General features: G+C 37.2%; 2 protein-coding genes across 2 annotated transcripts; both read right to left on the bottom strand.

The window, feature by feature from the left end:
- Positions 1 to 300: 300 nt before the first annotated feature.
- Positions 301 to 2,768, bottom strand: LOC118436124 (zinc finger protein 639-like). The gene is made up of 3 exons (XM_035853373.1): positions 2,666 to 2,768; positions 2,305 to 2,501; positions 301 to 2,241 (listed from the first exon to the last, which is right to left on the bottom strand). The coding sequence occupies exons 1-3, from the start codon at positions 2,666 to 2,668 to the stop codon at positions 1,500 to 1,502; spliced, it is 942 nt and encodes a 313-aa protein (XP_035709266.1). The 5' UTR covers positions 2,669 to 2,768; the 3' UTR covers positions 301 to 1,499.
- A 6,686-nt stretch (positions 2,769 to 9,454) lies between these two features.
- On the bottom strand, positions 9,455 to 11,096 carry LOC110852796 (charged multivesicular body protein 5). The gene is made up of 5 exons (XM_022100916.2): positions 10,545 to 11,096; positions 10,306 to 10,457; positions 10,082 to 10,247; positions 9,714 to 9,995; positions 9,455 to 9,629 (listed from the first exon to the last, which is right to left on the bottom strand). Exons 1-5 carry the CDS (start codon positions 10,791 to 10,793, stop codon positions 9,555 to 9,557), a joined length of 924 nt encoding a protein of 307 aa, XP_021956608.2. The 5' UTR covers positions 10,794 to 11,096; the 3' UTR covers positions 9,455 to 9,554.
- Between the last annotated feature and the right edge of the window lie 545 nt (positions 11,097 to 11,641).

Raw genomic sequence — 11,641 nt, 5'->3', positions numbered from 1 at the left:
AGAGTCATATATCCACTTTCAAAGGCATAATCACAATCTGCTCCATTATGCTTTTGCTCACTCACCCAGCAATGTCGTCAGCATAGCACCACTGCTACATGCATATGTACCAATACCTAATAACAGCGTTACATGAGTCAGGAGAAAGACTTGATCGTCACTTGAACCATCATCATCATCATCAACAACAATTCAACAACCCAGGTTAACGCCACCCAGGTCAACGCCAACTAATAAACCATAATGATACTACAAGTACAATGCTTCTCCTTCACAAAGTAATTAATCTTTCGCAACTAATTACACTTGACTTGTAGACAATTTATTTCCGTTCGATTTAGGTGAACAATATCATCATTGCAGGCAACACAAGAATTATTACAAACTATGTAAACCATGAACTACGATTCATTCAAACAGTAAGTCATATTATAAATATTTGTTAATAGTATAAAATATTTTAAATCTAGCTTCGCTATCACACAACACATGTCACAACACACTTTAGGGAGATTCTGTTTCGTCAATAAATAAGTAATGACTTGAGTCAGGACAGGACTAAAAATTGTTTACAGGTTAAAAAGTTACTCCATCATTTCAAAATGCAACATACAAAACATTATTATAAAACAATATCACGATTCCTATTTTAAATGGTAACAAGTTTTGCTAAGCTTAAATTATAAAAGAAAGATCAATTATTTTAAGTTGTTAACTCGGTAAATTGCTCACAAAATATCAGGTATGCATACAAATTGTGCATGTAAAGTAAAACTAGACCACTTTGTAAGAGCAGCAGCAGCAGCAACAAGAAGGGAAGGTTTAGCAGAGAACAAGCAGGGAAAAATTAATTAAACGCGAATGTGGCAGTAAATGGCAAACATAAGAACAGAAGGGACTGCTCAGGTAAGTCGTAGTAATTAAAAGTAATGGATAGCCAAACGGTTTAGAATGATGGAAAAGGGCCCCTGCTGTGACAAAGCTGTCAGACTTGGACATGTCAGAAGAACTGTTCCCTCACCTGTCATTATTATTAACAACAGCAAACTCCTACAATGCACAACAACATTAAACCAAATACAATACTTAACAAGGTTTACTTTATAACTTATACGAGTAAACTTAACAAGACAGCCAGAGAGTTACACCAGTTAAATCATTTGATGTTGATTAAACTTGAGACGGTTTACATTAAATTTTGTGCTAACAAACATTCTTTTAAACTGCATGCTTGTCAAATTAAATACGTCCATCATTCATGCAATATGCATACCTACATAACATTGACAACATCTTGCCTGAATATTTCAATAACATGAACAAATTAGACAAGACAGAATTGTCATTACATAGAATAAAGTACTCAATTAAAACAATAAAATTTGGGGAAATTCACATGCACATCAAACCAGTAGAAATGCAGGCATGTATGCATCGAAAGTCTATGAAACGAGACACTAACTAACGCTTAATTAGTTTGTACGTTAGCAATTGGGGTTTCAACCAACGTTGTACTCATTGAGCATGTTCTCATCGTGCTTCATTAAGTGAGCAGTTATTCCTTTAAGTGTTCGATAACTAGTTATGTTACCACGCCTGTCTCTGCAAAAGGGACATCTATACACTAAATTGAGAATGTGCGTAGTGTAGTGACACATCAAATTGTATCGGCTACTCAATTGAGAATCGCACAAGGTGCAGAACAAATTGTCACATTTTGCCAAATGCGTATAACAGTGTTTTGTCCAGGCGCCCACGCAGGGGAAATCGTCAGAGCAGAAGATGCATTTAATCCTTGAAGCAAGAGCGCTGTGTGCAATGGACTCGTTCTTGCGTTTGAATCCCTTCTCGCAATCCTTACAGACATTTCCTTTCGGTGTGAAGACACCACCGCCTCCCGCGTTCTGAATGACCTTAGGGGTAACTCTGACGCCATGTTTTCGTACCAAATGGAGTTGCAGTAGCTTGGTCGATTTCAGAGCTTGTTGACAAATCTTGCACACATTTTTTCGTTGTTTCCGTATTTTACTTTGGTTTTGACGCATCATTTTAAAAGGTTCCGGGGGTAGATCTACAGCTGCTGGAGGCTTTTGTTTGTTTTGTGACTCCTTTCTTGCCTCCACAGCTTGCATATTTGATTCTACAGGCATATTTTCTTGAATACTTGGTTCTTCAGGGTGTAGTACTGATTTTACATCTTCTAGTTCGGATTTCTCAACTTCATCGTACATTCCCGGAAAACTACACAAGAGCTAGTGTCAACATGCAGTTCGACAATAACAAGTGGTAAGTGTAATTAGTTACCCCGCCTCAACGACTGCGTTGAATAGGTCAATGCCAACTTCTTCTACAAAAATGTCAGATGAAGAGAGCCCTGTTTCGTATCCAAGAACGAAGTCGAAGAGATTCGTGTTATCCAAATCCAGGTCCTCGACCTTGTACTTCATGCAAGGAATTGTTTCCTCACGGCCTTCTTCAATACTCTCTGGGCAATTGATTTCCTAGCAAACACAGTAAGAATGACAGGTCAGCAATTATAACAATACAAAATTATAGTATTTGAAAATATTCAACATTGATATCAACTCAAATAGGTGCTGCGTCCCAAAAACATTTTCCACATACGATTTTGTTGAAAATAGTATAACTAATTTTAAAAATTTACCATTTTAAAAACTCAATTCCTGAGGAGTCGGAAGAAAGTCGGTGGTCGAAGTCGAGCAACGTGGAGCCATTGTTGTTAAGATAGCCTCCCGCTCAGTAGTTCAGAAGCACGTGTAGTCTCACATTGGAAAACCCAATCGTCGTCAGATTCTATACCGAGTCGCATATTTCCCAAAAAAATATTCTTGAATTCTCATCATATTCGTTCTTAGGTTTGATCATTGATGTTCATCTGCCCCCTCATTACTCCGACCACTCCTATAAATTGATGCTATATTTACCTTCACCGACCATGCCAATCTTCGAACTCATCCAGTGCCTTGTCGAGATACGCATTTAAGTGGGTCAAAATATTTAGCTCTGTTGCTTGACCTGAGGTTTGAGAAACAGTTTTATTTTCTGAATTGACAACTAAATAAATAGTTCCGCTCTATAAAATCATGCAATGTTTCCGCTTCGGTTTTTATAATAAGCGCTAAAGATATGTGCAGCCTTTTTACATAGTTAGGAAACTTTATTTAATTTCTTTGTTCAAAACACAATATATGTATGTAGCCCAAAGTGTGCCCACATTTAATGACAAAGTATTTTGAGAAAGTAATTTCTACCGACGAGAAGCGATCATCAGACAAAACCGAGCCGACAGAGGCCCACGTAGAATCGAAAGATATAGCTCACATATTTTAATAAGAAGTCATAAATCCAAGCATGAGTCGACGGAGGACGGGAGAATTCCTTCCTGAAATTAAAATTCTCACTTGGGGTGTATTAAGTGAGCTAACCAGGTGAGAATTAAGATTGATTTTTGGAAAAACTCATTTACTTCATCTTGGAGGAGGTCTCGTTCTTGTTGAGCTCTCTCTCATGATAATGTAATCGTGCCCCACACACCCCACGATGTGGTTCCTGGGCAGCTTTCCTAGAGGGGAGAAGAAAGGCAAATCTTTATGACTGTGACAAATCAGACATTTCTCACATTTGTCTATCTGTCCGAGCAAAAGAGGCCGAAGTTTGTTGAGCTTCTTGAACCAAACGAAATAACAATGCAATGCAATAAAATAAAGCATCTTCTTCCCATTCTTTCGGATTAGAGGTAATCCCCTCGTTTGTACTCTGGTCGATGGTGGTACATGAGCAGAGAGAAATAAATACGAGGTGTTAAATATTAATACAAGTGTGAAAAACACCTGAATTCCACACCGAGTTCCATTCAGCATGGAAATAGGAAATAGACGGCTTCTATTTGTACTTTTATCCTCTTTGCCTTCATTCTGTTACTACTCCCCCGGCGGTGCAGTACAGGGCTGTTGGGGGGGGGGCATGTATCTAGTTTGTGCTTAACTGCCTTAACTACTCCCTTGAGGTTTGATTAAAGAAAAATGTTGGGTACAAATAAATCTGGATTTCAGGTATAAGGCTGCCGACGTATATACATACAGACTAGTAGATATTTATGTATCAGTATTGGAGGAAGGATCGAGTCATGGTTAGGTTAGGCAACTTATTAGCTGAACGAGGAGCTAAATATACTTTATGATCAATGACTCGTTTCGCACCTTTTCAATTACTTAGATATTGTACGTGACCGAAATTAGCCCCCATGTAACTTCTATTAACATGAGGGGGGAGGGGTTCACTTCAACGTCGAATCAAAGCTTGCTTTGTGCAACGCCTTGCACAAGCAAGCATAGGACTATGTGCTTACTTACATTTATACATACAATGCTGGACAGTATATATTTGCTCATCGGTTTTGAATTGCATATGCACCGAGCAGGTAATAATTATTACTCTATTTCTGCAGTTAAACTGCATAATAAATATGACAACAAATAAGAACGTGTGTCTGAAATGACAAAAAAGGTTTGCTGTGCCAAAATACCTGATGTCGATGTGTTATTACAATATTTCTATGATGTTGTATTCTGCCAAGTTTTATTTTAATGCAATTGGAATCCTGCGGTTCCTTCATGAAAAGTGTGAATTTCCAGACCCTTACATAAACTTTGAATCGTATTTAAGCAGTGGCAGAAAGGACGGGTCGTCGGTGAGTCTAAGAGTAAGCAGAGCATTATAAAAAAGTGAGAGTTGCTCGGGGTGGAATTAATAAGGGAGCAGATAGACATTTAGGAATGACTTTGGGGAGTTGACTGTTGAAGTAAACGTGAAAAGTTGATAGATTTAATAACATTTAAATGTGTATTTGTATGCACGCCCAAAAGGAATTGAGATTGTGATGAACGAGTGTTGAGTCGGCCTTCTCTAAAGCTGGCTGGCCAAATTAAACTTTTTTCTAAAAAGACAAGGAATCTAAAACTACACATTGTTCACCACAAAAAAACTAGTTAAACTCAAACTCAAATGAAACATGTCCATAAAATAAGTTACCAGGAGAGTGTAGTGCAAATATTAAAATACTCATTTATGCAGACATCAAAATGTTACGAGTTAAATTCAAAATTTGTTGAACACAAATTTATGCTTACAAAATAATCGAAATAATGAACTTGAAAAAAGTAGATTACACGGGAAATCTACTTGCTCTCAATAATTACCATAAAATGAGTTAAAGTCGCAATTTTATCAATTTCTGTCTCTCGAATGGCGTTCCTTTGATGCACAGACAAATTAATAATATGGAACAAATTAGTGTAATCCCAACGCCCTTTATGAGTCTTCTATTCCCCATTCCACCCAATCTTCTTATCCATCTCGTCCTGAGTGCAAACACGCAGACATAATTTAATGGACATTTTGTCGCAACAACTTGTAACTAAAAAACAATAACAGCAACCTGTAATAACACATAATGATACGAATACCTACACAAACTGCTAGACACCTCTCGCTCCTATCAAACGAGTAGAAACCATGATATATGTAACGGCAAAGGTAAATAAACTGCACTTTCGGCGTCAGGTAATATACGACTAGGTAAAAGAGGAGTACGTACGCTGGTGAGATTTTCAGGTGAGCCCCCAATTTCATTTCCATCTATCCGTCCATCTAATCCATCTCGCAGCCCGGCATTCTTTGCTGATTAAAGGGCTCGATGAAAAATAAACCTGCTGCTGTTGTTTCAGAAGACCAGCTTCTGCGGAGGATGGATGGTTGGTGATAATGGTGAAAAAATCTGGACCGATAACCAATAGCACATACTCAGTCACCCTCTCGTGGGGTGGTGATCCGCCCTATGGCTGACCCAGTCCAGACTTTGAAGCGATTAAATAGTAATCATTCCACCCAATTTACTTTTTTATTGCCGCACCAACATGACCAAGGAATCGGCCCGCAGCAGCAGCAGCAATGGTGGTTGTAAAATCAAATGTAATGCCTGAGCTGTCATGAGAAATCAGAATTTTAAAATTTGATAGTTCTTTCCCCAACGAGAAGAAGAGGAGAGCCGTCCGCCTATTCGTTAACCGGCTAATTCACATTATATGCAAATACGATTAATAAGGAGCTCATCATTCGAGGAGAAAACAAATTGCATCTTACTCGCTCTTTAACAGCAACAACTCGGGACATGCGAATGTGGAATGCATAATTGGAAATTGCAGTTCGAGATGATGATCTCATGGTAAACATGAAGCTGGCTTGGTTTTAACTGAAATATGTTCTCCTTATTGTGCTGCTTGAGCTTCAATCTCGCCACAATAATCTGCATTCTCACCATCTTCGTCATGTTGGTCGAATTAGATGATAAATTAAATATGTAGAGTACGTATGTTTTATTATTATTTTGGGTATGTACAGATATTTGTGTTATATTGCAACTCGCATTGAGACAGTATGCTCATCCAGTTTCACAATATTACTATTACGAGTTCTATCTATGCTTAATTTTCTAAATCAATTTTACCCCATTATTTATTATCTGTAATGCATAAAACACAAATTAAACACTGTGTTTGGTGTAGCTTTGAAATCTTGCACAAACAAATGTCATAAAAAAGCAGACTCCACGAGATTTCTCAGTCAAATCAAATTTACAACTCGTTTTTCATCTATGGTATGTATTACAGCCAACTGATAGTAAAGCAAACTACACTTTAATCTATTTTAATTTCATTTGAATTACAAGACGGATTATTTGCATTAATTTTGGTTTTCCTACTCAAGTAGGAAAATTGTTATTAGGAAGAAAAATGCCGTTGGAGGACTTCATTTCATATTTTGTGTTTTCATTGCACGAAGAAGCAATATTTATTTTATGTTGTTATTATTATGCCCACTTTTTATTTGTTCAAAGGCTACAATTAAGCAAATTGCAATCTCTTCATACAAACAAAGTATACATTAATTGACTTGAATTAATCTACAATTATTACTTTGTTATAGTCTGTGTATTTTTTAATTTACATATTTTTGATTCGATCATTCCCTCATTCTTAACGCAATATGATTATAATTCATGAGTACATATAGCGGATATTGAGTTATTGGACGTAAGATCTTATCACTTATGGGTCCATTTATTTGCATTTCTATTCTGCTAGAAATATGTATGAAATGGATTAATTGACTTTCCAAATAATAACGGTTTTAATAGCTTTCTAATTCTTCACCTGAAATTATTACTGTTTGCAAACCCACTTTAGCAATATGTTTATGTTGTAATTAAATTCTGTCTAAATCTGCAGTTTAACTTGGTATGCCCAATTTGCTTACAAAAGATCACAAACAGAAGCCGCTTATGTATTTCAATTCATGGACAGTTCAATGCTCACCATTCTAATGGAATAGAGAAATAGGTTTCGTGCTGGGAATTGCAATTCATCGCTCTCAAGTTCGGTAGCAAAACAAAGGCTGCACCAACGCTAAAAAGGTTGAATGGAGGAAAACACAAAAAACGGGTGCAATCGCTTTGCTGGGACTTTGTTGTATGTCACAACAAAGAAGACAACATCACAACAGGTACATAAATACGTTGAACCGTCTGAAAAAGGTCGTTTGCATTCGGTAGACATGAGACGAGACTGAAAACGTATTTACGTGTACATACATAGTTGCACAAATGCAAAATAATTATTCTGTAAAATATTAATTAACATGCAAAACATAAGAAACCAATTCATTTTTCGCGTGGTAATGAAAAACTTAATTAAAACATGGCGGTTTGAAAATACAAAACAAAAATTAAAATTTCAAATTGTTCATAACTCGACTTGACGTCAGGCACAGGGTCGACGCGTTGCCAATTTTCAATTTAAACACTGAACGCAACCAGCGACACTCAATTTGCAAATTAATCATACAATTTAATTGGTTGTGTAATGGAAAGAAAATTGCAATGTCGATAGGTCATGAGGAATCCCAGACAGAAGTACGAATGTACATAAGTAGAAGAGCGAAAAGTAATAAAGTATGTGCCGTACTCTCGCCGACAACCACCTAATGATCTGCAACTACATACACTTCACCTAAAAAGTACAAGATATGTGGATACATATTGTATGCCTACCGTAACACCTCCCCTGCCTGGTGGATGCTGGGGAAATCTGCATGAAAATCGAATTACTCTTCACCTTGTCCACAAATTTGCTTCCGACACCAGCAATGGGTGCACACACGTTATTATGTGTGTACCCCTACTTGATATTACACTTATTCAAGTCAACATTAGTCCCAAGATAACGATCGACACCACTTAATTTGATGCGAAAACAAAAAAGTAATCTGTTCTCATCTTCATTTTACTTGCAGGCGGCCCAGCCTCACTCATGTAGATATTCACACAGCAATGTGTTTTGATTTTGAGAATTCATGTCTGATTTCTTATTTATTTAAATTCTAATTTATTTCTGCTCAAAGAATGTGGTCAAACCTGTGGCGGATTCGCTTCACTGTCAATTTTATGGTTTTAATCAATGAAACGCCCATTCCCTGTTCAGTAATTTTTGATTGATTGTAAAAAGATGCGACCAGTCTGGATTTGCACCCTGTTTGCAAATAAGATGAATCGCTTTAGATTAAAGTGCGGTTAAAAATATGTAAAGGACGCTACTTGGCGTACCTTGTAAACACGTACATAATGTATGCAATGGTATTTGTGTGTGTGTGTGTATATAGCACTTAATTCATGTTTTCACACAAGCAGGATTTTTGTGAAAGGAAATTTTTCACAGACGAAGATGAAAGAAAACATTTTAACCGCAAGATTATTAAAACACCTCGCTTTGTGCAATTATAGTCCCGATGTGGCAGTAATTGCCATAATTTTCATAAAAAGTGACTAATCGTATCACATTCACATCTCCTTCTGCTGCAGTGCAATCTTTGCCTAATCTTAATTTTATACGGGATAATTTTGTAAAAGTCTTGGGAGTGAGTACATATGAGCTTCTGAATTTGGTTTGCTGGGTTAATAATGATAGACTTAAAGAATGATTCGACAGGATGTGGACTAATTGCCGTTTCAGCGTGCACTTGGGTTTTAAGAGGAGGAATCAACCCTCACATCTAAATTGCTCTGGCTCACACTTACAAACAATAATTCATGTATCGTCGTATTAAAAATTGAAGTGTTGGGCTATCTGTTATTCATGCTGTAATTTTCTACCCAGAGAAGGAATCCGATCAAACATTTACCAAGTTCGCTTATTATTATTGAAGTTCACTCACTTTTAGTCCGACACTTGTGAGCGAGGAGGGTTTTTTTATGGCCTATAATAATTCTCCCCTGAGTGTACATACATACATATGCACATATATGTACATTCTTCGTAGTGCGGAAGCAACTGGTGGGTGATAAATATTGATGGGGAATAAACTAATCAGCATGTGTATACATATAAATACGAAAGTTGTGTTATTTATTGAACTTGATTTTGTAGCTTACAAATAGTCCAAACGGGAAGAAATTGATGTACTACCCACTTTGTCCCCCCCTACTTTGAAGGATCGAAAAGAATATCATTGACACCTGACGAAGGATCTTGGAGATTTATCAGATTCGGATTGACCTACACACATTCAACCACACATTTACATAACTTTTATATGCATATGTTTGCAAGGCAAATATAATTTTATAGGGACAAACTCACGGGATAGATGAGGTCTTCTGCATCTCTGGCTGATGCAACGACTCTGCCACCGAGCTGATGTGGGGGTGTGACTGACATTAGGTTTCGCCTGTGAGAGAAGGACGCATCTTGAGCCGCGTCGAGGTATGAAGCATCCCCGTCAGCAACAAATTCCTCTCCCAAGAGTTCCAATTGTTCCTCAAGCTCCTTGTCGTCAATTATCGGCATATTCAAGTCACTTGCTAGAACGTCCTGCACATCCTCAGATGTCTCAAAAAGTTGTTCCAGCTCATCGTGCAAATCCTTGGAAATTAAGATGAGCAATTACAAAATTAAGCCATGTTCATCTATAAGTATACGCAATCCAGCTCCACTGCATGTTTATGTACCTCCACACTTTCCAAATTGACTTTTTTCTGTGCTTTCTTTAACTCTTTTACTCCTTGCTTCATCGCAACAACAGCTTGTACGGCGTCCTTTGTAGATTTTAATGTGATATTTGTCTGCTCAAAGTTAAACGACTGCTGTCTCAAAGTTTCTGCTTGTTGTTCAAATCTACATATTTTAAATACATTAAGTTTTATATCAAATAAATTTTCTGATCGGACGGAACCTTTTCTTTCTCTGGATTATTCCTTGCGCTTTGGCTCTCAAGTTTGCTTTGGTCGATCCTTCTTGTACTTTGCGGAGGCGAATTGATACCATTTTTAAATCTGTTTCACATTGGGCAATTTTTCTCTCCAGATCCTCAACTTTATTGTCCGTCTGTATAGATGAAGAATAATTTATTGTGTGGCTATTTTTACTATTTAGATGCCCACAGTACTAAATGCATGTAAAAAGAAACGAAACCGAGGTGATAAGTTGTGAAAGTCCAGGCTGAGGTGCCTTGTTCCATAATCGATTGAACAATCCTCCTGGTTGTTTGGCTAGAGGGGGATTTTGAGAAGTAGGGGTGGTTTGCTGGTCGGGAGAATTTGTGGGTGGTGATGCTTGTGGAGGTGGTGACACTTGTGGAGGTGGTGGTGCAATTGGGGGTTGACTTCCTTCAGGCTTTTCCGAGCTTTTCTTGGGAAATGGGATTCCAATTATGCGTTTCATGTTTTCACCTTTTTCATTTGATTAGTGTCTTTGAATTTTGAATTATTAAGAATATTAAATATTCTAATTGAGGACGTGAATCGAAAAACAACTTGTAAACAAATTTAAATTTAGTGTAGTCATGCAATTTGCACCATGGATATCAAATACGGTACAGAAATAATTATTATTTTAATTCCCTTCAAAAATGTGTACAAAATTAATTGAGACCATGATTTTTGCCTCAATGTTGGATATCCAATAGAAACAAAGTTGACCTGAATTGTATATACCTACATATATTTTATGCACCTTCCTCTCATCTTATTATTATTGTACTATGATTGAAGAACGAATAGAATAAGTATATGTGCAAGTGTGGTTGGTAATAAAATTGTAATGCATATTTCCACCCTCCTCGCACACCTTAAAATAAAGAGTACAATACATGGCTACATGCACATTTATAGGGGGAAAGATGCGAGACAGCGATAAGTCCTCCTGCATTTACACTTTTCTTTCACAATGCGGCTGACGTTGAGTCAGATCAGATTATGAGGAAGTGGTGTGAAGATGATACTTCCATGTCATAATAATCCCATTATTACCAATTTTAAAGTCTCAGACCCTTCTCACTCAATCAACTGTCAAATCCGGTAATTTATACCCAATCCATATGTTTATAACGCTCTGGCTGAACACATCCATAAAGATTACAACGACTGCGAGGAAAGACGTCATTACAAGTTTCGGTTCTATTTTTTTAGACTTTTATTATTTTTACCTCACTTTACAAGCAGATATCCATTTTGTAAGCATTTTGTTTCAGGGGGATTTTGCGGCGACGTGATTTTCAAGGAATTTTTGTT

The sequence above is a fragment of the Folsomia candida genome, unplaced genomic scaffold (assembly GCF_002217175.1).
Source record: "Folsomia candida strain VU population unplaced genomic scaffold, ASM221717v1 Fcan01_Sc007, whole genome shotgun sequence".
NCBI lineage: Eukaryota > Metazoa > Arthropoda > Collembola > Entomobryomorpha > Isotomidae > Folsomia > Folsomia candida.
The sequence above is the reverse complement of the archived record's forward strand: the minus strand, read 5'-3'. Positions and strand labels throughout refer to the sequence as shown.